At 50.0% G+C, this 17397-nt stretch overlaps 2 protein-coding genes across 2 annotated transcripts in view; one reads left to right on the forward strand and one right to left on the reverse strand.

The window, feature by feature from the left end:
- The first annotated feature begins 153 nt into the window (after positions 1-153).
- Positions 154-1359, forward strand: FAM132B (family with sequence similarity 132, member B). Its single transcript, XM_009893081.1, has 5 exons — positions 154-339; positions 444-552; positions 635-725; positions 843-921; positions 1261-1359. Exons 1-5 carry the CDS (start codon positions 154-156, stop codon positions 1357-1359), a joined length of 564 nt encoding a protein of 187 aa, XP_009891383.1.
- A 3800-nt stretch (positions 1360-5159) lies between these two features.
- ILKAP (integrin-linked kinase-associated serine/threonine phosphatase) overlaps positions 5160-17397 on the reverse strand; it is a 13674-nt gene continuing 1436 nt past the window's right edge. Inside the window, exons 2-12 of the mRNA XM_009893082.1 lie at positions 16742-16807; positions 16275-16331; positions 15786-15902; positions 14760-14886; positions 13135-13241; positions 12605-12698; positions 10686-10773; positions 9272-9393; positions 7128-7247; positions 5662-5743; positions 5160-5456 (exon numbers count right to left, since the gene is read on the reverse strand). Of these exons, the coding sequence (XP_009891384.1) occupies positions 5316-5456; positions 5662-5743; positions 7128-7247; positions 9272-9393; positions 10686-10773; positions 12605-12698; positions 13135-13241; positions 14760-14886; positions 15786-15902; positions 16275-16331; positions 16742-16807 (1121 nt within the window). The 3' untranslated portion in view covers positions 5160-5315. The remainder of the gene's footprint in view (positions 5457-5661; positions 5744-7127; positions 7248-9271; positions 9394-10685; positions 10774-12604; positions 12699-13134; positions 13242-14759; positions 14887-15785; positions 15903-16274; positions 16332-16741; positions 16808-17397) is intronic.

The raw sequence follows: 17397 nt of genomic DNA on the forward strand, positions 1-17397 counted from the left end.
CACCGGCCCCGGGAGGACCCCACGGCAGGAGCAGGGGACAGCAGGGACGAGGGACCACAGGGCTGGGCAGCAGAGCCCTGTCTCATCTTGGGGCCGGGAAAAGCCAATGTTCCTTCCTAAGGCCAAGCCTTCGTCGGGTTTTTTGGGTCAGGCATGGTGAATGCAGACGTGAAGACACAGAGAAAGGCCAGGGAAGGGCACGAGGAAGAGGAGGAAAGCGGTGAAGGCAACCCACAGGCCAGGTGCCATCGTCGCGTGGAAGCAGCCTTCCACTGCCGGACACAGGACAACATCTCCATTGAGCGCAGAGGGCGCCAGGAGCTGGGGCTTTACTACATTGTAAGCACCCAGCCTGCCACCCTTTCCTGCAGGGGCAGCCCTGCAGGGGTACCTGCCCTGGCCCAAGGGCCCGTTCTCTAACCCAAACCTTTCCCTATCCCCAGCCGGAGAGGGAAGGGATGTTCCACCGTGGCCCAGGGCTGAACCTGACCAGTGGGCAGTACACAGCCCCCGTGGCGGGGTACTACACCTTTGCTGCCACACTGCGCATCGGTGAGCATCCCCCCCGATACCCCCTCCCAAAGGCCCCCATCAGGGAGGTCCAGGATGGTTCTCACCCTACCCTCTGTCCCAGCACGCAGAGAGCAGCGAAGGAAGGGGGAGCTGTACAGGCGGAATTGTCTGCGGGTTCTGATCTGCGTGGAGTCCCGCTGCCAGCACAACAGGTACAGCAGGGCAGGAGGGGAGAGGGACCTTGGGCCAGCAAGGGAGGAAAGAGTCCACTGTCCCCAGGGGAAGGAGGGACATGTTCTCCCCAGCACCACCCCCTGCCTCTTCTGCAGCAATTTGGAGACAGTGTCCCGGCTGGAGAGTGGCGGTGACCTTTTCACCATCTCCGTCACTGGAGTCCTTTACCTACAGGTTAGTGGTGCCGGCTCCGCTGGGGACTGTGCCGGGCAGGATGGTGCCTTCTGTGGTCCCAGCTCCAGGGCTGGGCACTGAGTCTGCTTCTCAGCCCAGCTCCAAGCCCAAAGGACATGCAGGGACCGTAAGTGGCTGCTGGGACACTCCAGCACATAGCACAGCTGGGCTGCCCTACCAGCCCCTCTGTCACCCCTTTTCCCAGTAGGAAGTGCGGTAAGCAGGCCCTCCAGTGCCCAGCCGCTGTGCGCAGGGCAGAGCTCTCTCCTTTGCTCTGTCAGGCTGTGCCCAGCACCCAGAGGCAGTGTCCCAGCCCTGTTAAACCCTCTCTCCCTCCAGGCTGGGCAGTATGCCTCCGTTTTCGTGGACAACGCTGCAGGCTCTTCCCTCACTGTTAAAAGTGGCTCTGATTTCAGCGCTGTCCTGCTGGGGGTGTGAGAAGGTGCTGGGCACCAGGCAGGGAGCTGAATCCGTGGCAGAATCAGCTGTACCCTTCCCCCTGCCAGCCCGCCGTCACACCTCCCCTGCTGTCGCACCAAGCCCAGAGAAGACCTCTCGCTCCAGCAGGAGCTGCAGGCTGGTCTGATGCTACTCGTGCTGCGGAACCATCTGAAGCTGGACAAAAGATCAGGGAGGAAAGGTTGATGATGACGATGATGTTAATAATAATAAAGAAGCCTGGGAAGGAGCTGGAGGAGTTCACTTTTATCTAAATGCAAGGGGTGGAAGTTTGCCTTGGAAAAGGCTGCTGACAACGGTAGCAGCTGGCTGCTTTCTCTGTGGGGCTCAGCTCCCACCGTGCCAGGCACCGGCAACCAGGATGAAGCCCCACACCTCCATTTTCGCTCTCAGCAGATTTCCTTGCCCAGCTTATTGGCAGCCTAAACCAGATTATTCCTGTCGCTTTAGCTTCCCTGCAATCTATCAGCGGTGAATGTTTGCTGGCAGAAGCAAACGTCCCTTGCGGCTAATCTTCAAAGCAGAGCAGTGTCCTGATAACGCTGCGCATTCAATTAAAGCAAATTCCTGTCTTGTGGCTCTCGGCGCCAGGCGCTCCCTGCCCATGGCACGGGGCCCAGGCCATGGGCAGCACAGATATGCTCCTTGCTTCAGCTCTGATAGCCGTCTGAGCCCAGGAAGGGCGCAGGGCTACGTGCTTGAGCATGGGCTGCAAGAGAGGTAGCCAGCCAGGCTGGGCGTGGGGCAAGGGAGCCACACGTTTTTATTTCTTAGTAGCATGTAACACTGGGCAAGCTGTGTCAGCAACCCTGGGAGATAGTCCAAACTGCACCCACTCCCACCTTCCTCGAGGCATCCACGCACGTAGGCAGGGGGGAGGCTGCCTCCTCATGCTGCACCTTGCTCGCGAGGGCTTTCCTGGCCTTCTCCACAGGTTGCATCTCCTCCAGGAGCCTGGTGAACTAGCTCTTCGCAGGTGGATCTGGGGAGGGGGGAGCTCTGGCTGTGCAGTTTTAACACTGACTTCTTCCCCAAGGCAAAGAGAACTTGTCTCCAAAAGAAAAGATGTGCTTTTGCCCCCCAGCTGAAGGGGCGAGCAGGAGCATCCTGGCAGAGATGAGGCCTCCGCAGCACCTTGCCTAAGCCCAGGAGCTCAGCCCTGGCTGCACCTCCCAGTTACCAAGTGCAACGGTGAGCAAGGCAGCCTTTCTCAGATCAGCCACCTTCCCTCCCAGCCAAACACACCCAAGAAGAGACAAAAGGACTCACTGTTGGAGAGCCGGGGGCTTGCCAAGCTAGTATGCGAGCCAGATACAAAGAACCCAGTGCACTTGAACACAAAATTGAAACAGTTGACTAAGTCAGAGCTACTGGGGGGGCTAATGTAGGTGTTGGGAGGGGGCTAGAAGCTCAGCCCCAAGGGAGTGGGGCTGGATATACAGCGTTTCTGCATGGGCCACCCTGGGGGGGTGGTCTCAGAGCTCCCCACAGCAGCAGGAAGCTGCCAAGCAATGATGCAGGGAGAGTTTATTTTCAGGAAACCTCTGGCAGACCCCACCCCACCAGGAAATACAAGCAGTTTTTTTTGACTTCCACTAAACTGGGGGTTGAAGCTGCCTTTCTAACCGGCTGGCTACTCACAAGCATGGTGAAACCTGCTCCACAGTTCCTCCTTTTCCCCCAAAAATAGATGATGCAATCCATTTTATGGAAACTTATGAACTGTACCGTAACACAGGTACTATGTTCCTAGTTGGAATTGTGCTTTCTGTACTCTTTCTAAAGGGAAGAAGAGTTGTAAGAGAAGGGATGGGGAGAGAAGGCAGTCAGAGAAGGACAAGCTGGTACTTCTCTCACCAGCACTTGTGCTGGAATTAAGAGGGGCCTCCTGAAAGGGAGCACCAGAGAGATGGGCGCTTGGCTCAGCTCCGGCAGCCACAGCACACAGCTCTCTCCCCAACACAAGAGCTGTGAAACGCAGGGAGGTGAAAAGGGAGGGCAGAGTTGCCCTTCTGAGACAGGCCATCATCCGGGTCTCTTTTGTTACTCCACCGTGGGCTCTCCAAATTTGGCTTTCAAGAGCAGAAGCAGCAGAGTGTGTTGCCAACACGGGCAATTCCCTCTCGCCTCATCCTGCAGTGCAACCTTACATCAGAGTACGCAGGAACAGCTGGGAGCAAAATGAGCTGGCAGAGGCAAGTGCTACCCAAAATATGTGCCAGCGGCCCATCTCCTTCCTCAGTGCTCTGCAGAAGATGCGAAGAATTAGAGCGAGCTGGGCCAAATTAGCCTAATCCTTAGCATAAACCCAGGAACTTTAACTGACTTCTGCTGTAGCAGAAATAGACGAAAAACGGTCAAGCCACCTGTCCCAAACAAGATGACAGCTTTTGTGTGCTCAAGAAAAACAGATAGCCCAGGATGCAGGACCATCTCCCCAGAGCTCCAGGGAACACAGGAAGCAGAAGAGAGCCTGGGAAGCCTCAACAACCCTGCACAGGACTACGCATGCAGGCATGCACCACTGCACCAACCTGCCCAACCTCTCTCCAGGACTGCACTATTTCTCCTGCAGTGTAAGGAAGTTGCGCAAGAAATCACTTTGCAGACCCACTGGCTCATCTCCCTCACTGCACCCTCTCACCCACAGGACTGTAAAGTTGTGTAATCTGGAATTTAAGTGCTTTGGTAGCCCCATCTGTTTAGCTTTCACACCGTCATTTGGTCTTAAGCCAAATTTTCCTCTCGAAAACAGCACACCGACTCTGCAGCAACAGCTGGTAGAGGAATGGGGACAGGATGAGACACCAGACACTTAATAGCAACAAATACCTAAAACCCAAGATGCCTGGTCCTCAGATAGCACACAGACAAGCACACAGCCTTGCCCTTATCTCAGTGGCCTGGCAGGGCCATTTGGTGAAAACACTTTCCCAATAAACATCAGAAGCAAACTCTAGCTGCTTTTGCCATATGAAATATTTTGACTCTTTACAACTACCTGAAAGGAGGTTGTAGCGAACTGGGAGTTGGTCTCTTCTCCCAAGGAACAGGCGATAGGACAAGAGGAAATGGCCTCAAGTTGCGCCAGGGTGGTTTAGGATGGATAATAGGAAAAATTTCTTCACCAAAAGGGTTGTCAAGCATTGGAACAGGCTGTCCAGGGAAGTGGTGGAGTCGCGATCCCTGGAGCTATTTAAAAGATGGTGGTGGTAAGGGACATGGTTTAGTGGTGGTTTGGGCAGTGTTAGGTTAATGGTTGGACTTGATGATCTTAAAGGTCCCTTCAACCTAGACAATTCTATGATTCTAAAAACTGGGATAAAACCCCCATGTTTTCCACGAGGAGAGGGAAGGTACAAACACCACTTGCAGAGCAGCAGTGTATCACACAGCTGCATGCAACCTCACAGCCCAGCTTCAGAACCAAAAGATTTCCTTCTAAGAGGAAATCTTAGCACTAAGAGGACAGTTCACGCTGCATCCCAAGCTGGTGGCCTGAGGTATTGCACAGTCCGTGTAGTATAGCCTGGCCAGGAGCTCCAGCTGAAGCCTAAGAGCTCGGGACTCTCCCAGGGCCTCATACAAAGCTCAAAGAAACGAACAGCAGAACTGCACTGTTTGGAACAGCTGGCAGAGTTCATGCCCACAGCTGCCTGCTCTTGCTAGCACCTCTGCCACATGGATTTATTTGACGTTCACGGGGTGTGGACAGGACAAGAGATTTCTGCGTAGGCTGATCCACTGTGGCAGCCCCTTAGAAAACAGTGCTAGCCAAGTGAGCTAAAACCATTAGAAAAACCCCCAAAACTTTATTTACACTGAAGAGCATCCAGCAGGAGCCTCCCTCCCCCAGCCACACATGCACACACACTGACTTCTCCCTTCCCTTACATCTGCTGCAAGCTGGGGATCCTGCTGCTGCACCTCAACTCTCAGTGCTCTATCCGGACCACCATGACCGTGACGTTGTCTGCCGACCCTCGCTGTACTGCCTTGTTGGCCAGTCTGTTACACGCAGCTTCATATCGAGCGTCTGCTTCTAGCTTCCCCTCTCTCATCTGGATGTTCTTATCCTGTTGGGATGAGGAAAGATGATGCTGATTGCTCCCAGCAAAGCACATAGGTGCAAGTAATTTCCAAGCACGGGGAACAAAACAAGTAAGGACAACCTCAGGTATAAGGGAGGATACCTTGGCAAAAGTACATTTCTGCAAGTCAGTCATTCCATTTCATGCCCCCTGCACTGACAAACCCAGCCCCCAGCCATCTTCTCCTCACCTCCAGGGAGGACACAATGAAGTTCACAGCTTCTTCTGGTGTAAAGACTTTAAAGAGGCCATCACAGGCTATCAGAATGAACCTGGAAATTAAGCAGAGACAGGTTCCAAGGCTGAATCTTTGGCTCCCCAGCTATAGCAAAATCCCTCCAAGCTATTTTATGAGTACCCACACTCCAATCCAAAGGGAAGATGCCATAAAGCTCATCTGAAAATCCCTCGGAACCACCAGAAGTACTCTGGTGCTCCAGAACCTACCATTCATGGAGCTGAGGCCATCCAAAGTACAGGCCAAAACAATGTAAGCCAGGCAAACAATGTAAGACCTAGATCAGGACATCCTGGCAGTCCTACTGACACTGCACCGTTAGGCGAGACCATATACCATGCTGTGCTGGAAAGCTCCATTATTTCTCTAGTAACTGCGTCTTTCCTTTGAGTCCTTTTTATTCACATATGAATGTAGCTAATGCAAGGACATAGAGAAACACAGCCAGCTTAATACCTTATGTGCGTCCCTTTAAATCCTTACATTTCCACACTCCTGAGGTAAGCAATAACTTAAATAGAAATACTTAAAGAAAAGGGAGCAGCTTAACCCAGCGATATAGGCATTACTATGATTGGAAAACCCTGCCACGAGGTATTGCCGCAGACTGCAGGTGGTTGAGGGGATACAAAGCCCAAGGCAAGAAGAGCTGCCTCCTAGCTCTTTACCAGAGGATGGGGGAGACAGCCTGCTGTGCACACCCTGCCTGCACAGTGGATTGCATTAACCAGCAGCCCTAACCAGAGTCACTTGACAAGGGAAACCACAACCATCCTGCACAGATGGCCAGCCTGCCAGAGCAGCACGTCTCTGAAGACATCATTTCAGAGCCTGAAGCTCAGAATATCTTTAGAAATATTTTAGTGGATCACTGGATATGGAACTCTAATCCGAAAAAGCAGCAGTACTGAGTTACACTCTCACCTCCAAGAGCCTGAAGAGCCATAATGACGTGAAAGGTCCCAGCAATTTGTCATTGCCAATCATACGTTAGAAAAGTATCTCAAATCTTCAAATATTAGAGCTGAATGCAACGGTATTTGTGGGCACCACAGCTGCTAGAAACAACTCTTGGACAGGACAGGGATCCAAGAATTCAAGCCTTAACCAACTGCTTGAACACTGGTGTGTGAACTTATTCAGCGCATGAAAGAACTCTAAGGCTCATGGACGTTATCACTGCTGTGAGGCCAGTTTCTCCAACAGGAGCCTTCACAGTTTCTTGGCAGAGTGAGGCAGCAGCATTATCCCACTACAGCAGTAAGTAACAGGAGCAGAGAGATGTCAGTAGTAAAAGCATCCTATAATTCTGGGCAATCAGTCTGAACTGCAGAGCGTACAGGGTCATGCAGCTCATGTTACTTCTGCTGAGCAAAGTTAGAATGTAGCCAACACCCGTGCACATGGGCACACTTTACCTGTCGTTGTGCGTGAGTTGGCAGCGTTTGATATCTGGCACAGAGATAACACCACAGCGTTTGTATTGGCCGTCCCCGATGGAGCGGGAAACCTCCAGCACTCCTAGGACTCTTCCGTCCCTGCACAAGGGAAGAAAACATTGAGAGCTCTCCCCACACATGCGTATCTCACTGCACTGCCTGGCGGGGACACTCTTCCTGGCACGTTCAGCTGCCTCGTACAAATCTTCACCCACTTGCCCAGCAAGTTCAAATCTTCTCTTCAAAGTCATAGAATGGTTTTGGTTGGAAGGGACCTTAAAGACCATCCACTTCCACTGCCCTTCCCTGGGCAGGGACACCTCCCACCAGCCCAGGCTGCTCAGGGCCCCGTCCAACGTGGCCTTGAACACCTCCAGGGATGGGGCAGCCACAGCTTCTCTGGGCAACCTGAGCCAGCATCTCACCACCCTCACAGGAAAGAATTTCTTCCTAATAACTACTCTAAATCTCCTGTCTTTCAGTGTAAAACCATTCCCCCTCATCCCATGGCTCCCCTCCCTGATCAAGAGTCCCTTCCCAGCTTCCCTGGAGCCCCTTTAGGGACTGGAAGGGATTCTAAGGTCTCCCCAGAGCCCTCTCTTCTCCAGGCTGAACAACGCCAACTCTGTCAGCCTGTCCTCATAGGGAGAGGTGTTCCAACCCTCTGATCATCTTCGTGGCCTCTTCTGGAAGGGGAGGGTGGTACAAGCTTGCAAAGAAAAACAATGGCAATTGGTTACATCACATTTATAGCAATCAACAGCCACAATGTTACTGCAGTGAAGATCTTCTGTGCAGAGCTGGTGAAGAGGAGAGAGGTGAAGATGAAGGAGTTTCTGACTTTGGAGGCTAAAGCAGTGCCATCCACGGCATGAGGTCCTCCTGCTATTTTCAGTCTCAGAGCAAATGCTGCTGCTGTATTTCCCCATCAGAAGCACTCCCAATTTCCCAGCACATGGAAACTTGTAATTACTTTTCAATTACCTCTTGCACCTTAATTACTTTAGATTTCTGCTCTGCCTGCGTATGTAAGGAGATAATTTTCTGAATGTGGAGTAGGCCATTCATACTTGAAAAAACAGACTTTGTCTTTTGAAAAATGTGCAAATAAAAAGCTCACCACAGAAACTGAACTCTCTTTACCCTGAAAGCCAGAAGAGCAGCAACACGCTCACACACTTTGCAACTTATCTCTTGTGTCCACAATATTGAACTACAAGCAGTGGGAGAGGCTCCCAGGCAGCCAGGGAGATGTTCCCCCAGTTCTGAAAAGAGATAACAGACGCCAGCCCATCTCTTTCCTGTGTGCAGAGATAGATCAGTGCTAAGCATAAGCAGCAGCATGTGCTTTCCAGAGATAAGGGGAATAAGGCCCCCCAGACATGGCAGCGTGACACAACTGAGCCCACCCCTCCCCACCCTGTGGGGCATTCTGCCTCCACAGGCATTAAGATACTTCACCTGCACCGAGTCCTCTCTTGTGAGGATGCCATTAAATCAAGAAACAGCCTTCAACAGAAGGGAGAGAACCTAGCCAGGGAAATCAGACATAGCTGCTGTGTTTAGCATCAGCTGCCCAAAAACCCACGCACACCTACATGCACAGGATCATTATGATAATCCTTTTCTGGCTCCGGAAACCTCCCTCCTACTGCAGACCACCTCAGGGCATCAGCTAACCTCAAGGGGAGCAACACTGTCTAACATCGAGGGCTTCTCATGCCTCCTCAAACCATCCCACCTCTTAGAAGACAAGGAGGGAGAGGTGATGCTGCAAGCAAGGAAGTGAGTTCTGTTCAATGTCACAGTGTGCGGCAAGTGGGAACTTCTTAAACAATCAAGTTCAGCTCTGTAGGCCCAACTCTGCAGGTCAAGCTTAAGCATGTCCATGCTTGCATCGCACTGTCAGGCTTCCATGTGAGTTCCTGGGAAACCAGCCCCCATCAACCAATTCAAGCCACTGAATCCTCAGATATCTCAGGCACTGCCCACAAGCAGCAACAGATTCTCTCTGGGCCTCACTAGCATGAGTGCTGGGCTAAGGAAACTCCAGAAATCCAGTGCTCAGGCCCAAAGTTGGACCAGGGTTTAGATTTACTCACTCACACCCTTTAGGCACTTACCTGACATTTCCCCCAGCTTTCTGTATCCGCATACGCTCCTCATATTGGGTGGGGTTGTGCTCCTTACTGAGGCTTAAGGCCGCGTGTTTCTGACTCTCTTCATTATAACGACACAGAATCGCCTGTGCTAACAAAAGACCCTTGTGAGTAAACAATGAAACTGCAGCAAGAAGAACTTCTTGAGAGAGAGCTGCAAGCTGTACTGAAGGGAGCGACATCTGGCTGGTGGCCGGTCACCAGCGGTGTTCCTCAGGGCTCAGTCCTAGGGACAGTGCTGTTCAATATTTTTAATCGGTGATCTGGATGCAGGAGTTGAACACACCATTAGCAATTTTGCTCACGATACCAAACTGGGAGGTGCTGTTGAATCTCTCAAGGGACAAGAGGTCTTGCAGAGGGATCCGGATAGATTGAAGCATTGGGCAATCATCAGCGGCATGAAATTTAACAAGTCCAAGTGCCGTACACTGTACCTGGGATGGGGTAACATCTGGCACAAGTATAAACTGGGAGAGGAATGGCTGGAGAGCAGCCCTGCAGAATGGGACCTGGGGGTGCTGGTTGGCAGCAGGCTCAATGGGAGCCAGTAGTAGCCAAGAGGGCAAACCGCATCCTGGGATGCGTCAGACACAGTACGACCAGCCGGGCAAGAGAGGGGATTATCCCACTGTACTCGGCGCTGGTGTGGCCTCACCTGGAGCACTGTGTGCAGTTCCTGGTCCCACCACTTAAGAAGGATGTGAAGGTACTTAAATACATCCAGAGGAGGGCAACAAAGCTGGTGATGGGGCTGGAAGGCATGTCCTGTGAGGAGAGGCTGAGGACTTTGGGTTTGCCTAACTTGGAGAAAAGGAGGCTGAGGGGCAACCTACAGCTTCCTGAGGAGGAGACATGGAGAGGGAGGTGCTGAGTTCTTCTCCCTGGGATTCAGTGATAGGATGCATGGGAATGGTTCAAAGCTGCATCGGGGAGGTTTAGACTGGACACGAGGAAGCACTTCTTTACCAAGAGGATGGTCAGACACTGGAAGAGGCTTCCTAGAGAGGTGGCCAATACCCCAAGCCTTTCAGTGTTTAAGAGGCATTTGGACAACGCCTTAATAATATGCTTTAACTTCTGGTCAGCTCCGAGTTGGACTAGATGATCATTGTAGGTTCCTTCCAACTGAAATACTCTGTTCTAGACACTGCGAGATATTTAATGCCACCAAGAGAAAGTTACCCCACACAGTTGTTTTACAGTATGGGAGACAACACAGAAGTACCTTGCACCCACTCAAAACAAGATGCTTTGTAGGAACAGTTGGGGAGCTCACAGCAACTAGGACATGCCCCACAAACACCTCGCCCTTCAGGACAAATAAAGCTCTTGGAGAAATCGAGAAGCCAGCAGTCGGCTTCTCCATTCTGCTTACCCGGCTGTCCCCGAGGTTGGCTATGTAGAGAATATTGTCGACAGCTAGGACACAAGTAGCTGTGGAGCCATCCTTCCATGCTGGCTTCCTGAAGGGAACAAAAATGAGATTACCAAGGAGGAAAACAAAATGTTTAAGTTAGTCACAGAGTCAAGGAAACGTCATGCGCTAACACGCAGTAGTCAGCTAGCACAAGCCCCCAGCAGCTGCCTTGCAAGCAGCTAGGGAAACTGTTGGTGGTAAATAGCGAGCTGGACAAGCACAGAGGAGATGCACAGAGTACCACCTTCTAAATGCATGGCCAATGTCCAACTGGTTCAAATACTGCCAGCCACACTCCCTGTGCCAACACTTCCTCACACTCAGCTCCCAGGAAAGCTCATCTGTGGCTGGAATAGGCTTAGCCACAATGACTGCCCATCGTGAGCAAACAAGCACCCCAAACTCCTCCTCAGGAGGCTCCTTCTTTGCACCAAAAGGAAGGCACAGCCAGAACTGCAGCAGAGTTGCCTTCCTTTTCGCTTTCACTTCCCTTCCTTTTTCCACAGGACCCCTGCCTGCCCACCTCAGTCCCTACCCCCCACCTCAGCAGCAACACCACTCGTTCAGTCACTCTCCTGGTATTTCACTTGCTGTAGTTATGCTTGTATCTCTAGAGCTCTAGGTAAAACAAGAAGCCTTTCTTAGATTACAGCTGCCAGACTAGTCCTCCCCACAATGAAGCCCAGCTATGATGCCACTCTTTACTGAAATTAGCTTTGAGAAACTTATTTCTAGACATATTTCATCCATTTTTTCCTAACTCTGAAGGTGCAGCTGAATGAAGATCATTCATTTTGTCATCAATACAGCTATTGCTAGACGTCCTTTGTAGCACCTTTGTCATAAGTCATGTTTTCTGACCAGAGACTGGTTTGGGAATGACACTGTTGTGACAGACTCAAGGAAGCTTTTTCCTTTTGCCTGGTCAAACTTGTTCATCCGGTTATGCTTAAGAGACTAAGCCAGTCTGCCATTTACTTAAAATTGAAAGTTTGCAGGGAATCTCAGAATCAGATGCATCAACAGTCTCTCCAGCTGGGTTAGAGGTGTCACGATGAAAGTGGGGAAAAATACCCAAACAAACATGTAAAGGACTGGTAACAAAGTGACTGTATTTTAAATACAATCTACATCTTCCCTAGTCCACACGGTTGGTGTGTCAGTTCAGCAGAGACTTAGAGAAGGTAAGGGTGCTTGCTTTCAAAACCCAGCCGAGAAGCAGGCTGGCTTTTATCCCACAGCAAGTAGCTGTTTTAAAAGAAACAAGCTTAAGATGAGGGACGTTCTTCATCAACGTCTCTGTTTTCAAAAGAGGTGAAGAAAGCATGACTTAAACATTGGGAGAGTTAAGTCTTTCAACACAGGACATTAAAAAAAACCTCAGAGATGTGCTCCAGCCTGGCAAGCACATACTCACTAACAGGAATGCAGCTCTAAAGAACACTACATGCAGCAGCCTGCAAAGTACTGCTCTACTGATACCCTCCAGCCACACTTTGATGCTGTCAACACAGACATCCCATCTTAGGCAGTATGGGCTAAGTCACTTCAGCAACATGGTAAAGAAGGCAAACAAGATGCGCTGGTAAGGACAGAGGTACATTTTTGGTCACGTTTTTGTTCCTTCCTTTACTGTGAATGCATATTTTAGTCTAAGGAGCCCTACAGACCGCTTACCACAGCATAAGACCAGGATAAGCTGTGATCTAGCTCTAGCAGGCACTCAGCTGGCAGAGTTACAGCGTGCCACAGCTAAGATGTACGGGGTTTCACCAAAGCATAGACACAGCTCAAGCTTTCCTCTGCCCCCCCTCAGAGCTAAGGCCCGTGAGATGCAAGCTAAGAAATACAAATGCACGGGAAGCATTTACACTTACTGGCTGGATGCCTGCTTTAGAAACTCTTCATCTGTGTGTTTGAAGGTGTCCAAAAGGCATCTCTTCACAGTTTTCTCCACGCTGACTACTTCACCTGTCAGACAGGGAAAACAGCAACTAAGGTCCAGCTAAAACACATCATCCCTCCCTTTGCTCATCCAACATTCCATAAGGCAGTGCATTTCTCAGACCCTGTACAGGGCAGCTACGGCATGTCCTGGGCTTACGCTACCAAACATCTGTGCAGTAGTACATATGGAGAATTTATGACATACCCCTCTCCCCCATGGGCATATTTTCAGCACATCTCACATTTGCTTAGCAGATCACAACTGACAACTTGCACCCTTGTGCCAAAAAGGCTTCCAGCCCTCTTCCCCGGGAGACAGCGCAGTCTCACAAACCCACTGGGAATAAGGGATAGGAACTGTAGAACTACACCCAAACAAATCAGTTTCCCTATTCACTGCCAAGCTGTCAAGCCAGAAAAGGTGATGGTTGTCCTATAGCCCTTATTCCACTCCTCTCACCTTTAGGAAATTTCTTAATCAGGTTTTGGTGCAGGTTCTGCGCTGCAAATTTTGAGGCTCGGACTCCCCCGTGGCCATCAAAAACAGCAAAGTACGAGACACGGGTGCTGTGAGGGAACAAAGAGTAGCAGAAAGGGGCTGAGAAAGGCTGTTAGCCAGAGGCTGGGATCAAGTACATTCGTCTCCGTAACACCCTGCCCTGTGTCGGGCAGACTGAATAAATACTGCACTCCAAGGCACAAACAAAGGCAGCAAGTCTCTAAGCTCATACATTCAAGCATTTACACAATTTACGTGTGCAAGCAGTGAGCTGAGAACTTTATTGTAATCTTCCACCCCTCAAGAAAACGAAAGGCAGAATACAGTTTATAGACTACAACTTGGCATAAAAGCAGCTAAACATTTCACTTCAAGGGCACTGCAACATCCCAGCACTATATGGACATCAGCCTAACCAATCCTAATCCATGCCTATACCTGTTAAAATCATGCCACAGACAAGCAACTCAAATCCCTCAGCACACAAAGCTCTCATGACAATATCGGTTCAGAAGCTAAATCCAGCATCAGGATGATGCCTGAGAGCATTTGTTTAAATACACACACTCTCCCTACACACACTTATATGTGTTAATTTGCTAAGAGATTTAAATTTTTCAAACAAGAGAGTTCTGACATCCATTTTCTCTTCTTCAAGCGCTCTCTATTTCCACAGTTAGGGTTTTACACACTGAACATGAGCCAGTAGTGTGCCCAGGTGGCCAAGAAGACCAACAGCATCGCGGCCTGCATCAGCAATAGTCTGGCCAGCAGGACTAGGCCAGTGATCGTCCCCCTGTACTTGGCACTGGTGAGGCCCCATCTCAAATACTGTGTTCAGTTTTGGGCCCCTCATGACAACAAAGACATTGAGGGGCTGGAGCGCATCCAGAGAAGGGCAATGAAGCTGGTGAGGGGTCTGAAGCAAAAGAATCATGAGGAGTAGCTGAGGGAACTGGGGGTGTTCAGCCTGTAGAAAAGGATATTAGGAAAAATTTCCTCAATGAAAGGGTTATCAAGCATTGGAACAGGCTGTCCAGGGAAGTGGTGGAGTCACCAATCCCGGAGCTATTTAAAAGACGGGTAGATGTGGTGCTAAGGGATATGGTTTAGTGGTAACTTGGCAGTGCTGGGCTAACGGTTGGACTTGATGATCTTAAAGGTCTCTTCCAACCAAAACGACTATGATTGTAAAAACCCCAGGGCAAGTCCCGATTACTTATAATTAAACTAAAGGTCTTGAAACATCCATGCTTACATTTGGGTAACAGAGGCTCAATATCCAGAGTTATTGGGCCCTCACAATCCTTCTGAAGTCAGTGACTGAATCCACGAGCATCACCCAAAGGGAGGTGTTCATCTATAAAATAGTCCTGTGATTTGCCCAGGAACAAAGCTAGTGATACAACCCAGGTCTCCCAATAGCAAGCCCAAACCACACACTGTGACGCAGGCGTAGTTAAGAGCATCAGCTGCTCAAAGCAAAAAGGCTCATATCATGGACTTAGCTGAAGCAAGCTGGAACTCCTCCTTTGCTGCGATGGCTGCCATCCACAGCTTTATTCTGGCAGTTGGGGCCCACTTACATTTGGGAGGGCAGAGGCTGGCATTCCTCGGTGATATCGTTTAAGATGACATGTGCATCCTGCATGTCTTCTCTTTCACCTTTCCTCTCTGCCACATAACCTTTCAATCCAAGAATGCCCGCTGACCCTAAAGGGGCACAAAGCAGACGCATGCATGCAAATCAAACTCCTCCGTCTCCTCAGTTCAAGCTAAAAACCAGTCAATCAGCGACCACTTTTCAGCTTTCAGAACCCTATGTCGGCACTGCAGCGAAGTACGGCCCTCATCCTGCAACACGTCTGTCACCTTCTGCTGAACGGGATATATTTATTTTGTAACATGGATTTTTAAGCATCCCCAAGGCCTGCAGCTATAAAAGCTGCTTGGCCCCATTTTGGCATGCAGCTGTAGCCAAGCAGGACTGCTGGGCATCGGACAGGGCTTTTACCAAAAAGGGGCGGGGGGGAAGCCTGTGGCACTGAACCCACAAATTAAACAAAGCATAGATTTAAAGAGGGTGCTAAGGACAGGAAAGCAGAGTCTGCTGCTTCCAGAAGACATCCTTTCCTTTGTACCCCTGAACACCTCTTCTTCCCAAAGCTTCACATAACACACGGGCACCTGCACTGAAGTCAAATGCCCTGTATGTAACAGCAAGTCTCTCTCTCACACTTTCTTAGCAGCCACCCAGTGGACAGATTTGTGGACATGGCAAAAGAAACTGGTGTGGCTCTAGCCTTCTAGAGGTTTCACAACCGATCCCCCTCTTGGCAGCACAGGAACTTATCCTGCAAATGCTGAGGTGTTTGCTGCTCAGCTTCTGCCACTTCAGCAGGGCCGCTAAGAAAGCCTGGGTGAAGGAGGCAGAGAGTGCCAGGGAGCTCGAGGGCCTTCCACAGACTGCTGCAGCAGTTTGTTCCCCAAGAGAGGCTGAGAATGCAAGTGGACTGAAGAACCAAAGTTTAGCTTTGGTATGGACTTACTCAGCCCAAGGTCAAAAGCACAAATCGAGTACATTTGTTTTCAAACTGTCTGAAAACCTTTACAAACTTTCTTTTCCACAAGTTCTTCCCTGCCATTCTTCTCTTCCTCCTCCAAGGACTTTCTCTTCTCCCCTTTCCCATGGCTCCTTGCTGATGAAACCTGCTCAATAGCACTGGAGGCTGAAAGAAAGCAAAAATGCAGTTGGCTGAAGTTCTTCAGCTCCATTTTACTTGCATAAATTCAGCAGCAAGTCCTTTTATAGGAAGCACACACATACTTTCACTCCTAAAACAGGGAGCTTTCAGGCACAGACAACAGGGGAACCCAAAAGGCATCTGAAGGGTGTACTTCTGGGAACAGACCTAAGTTTACTTTTAAAGAGTCAGAATCCCAATTGAAACAACTGAGGCACAAACGGATCACCACCACCAGTGTCAGTCAACACAGACACCTGTTCAACTTGCCGTACATCCAACACAACAGCTACATCAATGGGTTTTCCTGAGAAGGGCAGGTCAGCAGAGGCTTGGTGAGCTGACACAGCTTCTTACCTGTGTCACCGCTGCTGGCTGGTGGAAGATCATCAAAGAGTAAAGACCCTCCTTTTCCTGGAACATAAGAAAAAGGCAAGAAGTAAATACCTTTGTCCCTTTGAGGGAATAACACTCTGTGTACGGCCCTCCTGAGGTGTGGGAATTATAAAATGCCAGTTTACCAGTGAGACAAATTTCAAATTCTGACCCTGGATGGAAGGGGCAAATTCAGGCATTACATTTCTTTCAGGGAATATTTACATGGAACGTGTTACGGAATATATGTGGAAGACATATAACATTTTGGTTATCAAACAAAAAAAACATAAGAAGAGGAAAGCAGCTACTGTGCATAGCGGTGCTGAAAACCCAACTTTCTTTATCCTGTCTAACAAAGAAAAACACAAACACAAGTTCCGTCGCAAGAGCTGCTGACGCAGAAAACACGGGAAGCCAAACTAACAGCAAGCACGGAGCATGCATACCTGAGTCAGCACTGCTGGCTGGTGGGAGATCATCAAAGAGCAGAGGCCCTTTCTGGGCTTCCTTCCCTGTAAGACACCAGGGCAGAGTCAGGACTCACTGCAGGCAGTCAGGGGTTGGCATCTGGAAGGACTGCCCCCCCTAGGGGAGGGAACCGAGGAGAACCTTGGCTACTTTTCTTCCATTTCTAGTTTAGGCAGCTCCTACATAACCAAATCAACCACCTGCCTGGTAATGATGTGAACTTTTATCCAGGAAATGGCTTTTTGGGGTCTTGTTTGGTATTTTTTTTTGCTAGGAATCCACTCAACTTGTGTTAACATCCCTCAGCAGCCTGATCAAGACATCACGGGATGGGAGGGGCCCAGAAAGCACCAAATTATTTCATGTAATACATGAAATAATTCATGTTTCAGCTCTCCACAGACTCACGACCCACAGCACCACAGAGAGGGGAAAAGCTCCAGCGTGGCCTAACCCACACGGATAATGCTCTACACCTGAACGCGTCCCAGAGAAAAAGAAAACCACAAAAAAAAAAACCCTACAACACAAAAACACACCAATCCCTTTAATTTCTCCAGCAGTTTCTCCATCTTCCCCTCCACTGCAGCTGCCCCCTCACATCCCCGCCGCCCCGGGGCACTCCCTAGGCTCC

This window comes from Charadrius vociferus, unplaced genomic scaffold (genome assembly GCF_000708025.1).
Source record: "Charadrius vociferus isolate BGI_N301 unplaced genomic scaffold, ASM70802v2 scaffold559, whole genome shotgun sequence".
NCBI lineage: Eukaryota > Metazoa > Chordata > Aves > Charadriiformes > Charadriidae > Charadrius > Charadrius vociferus.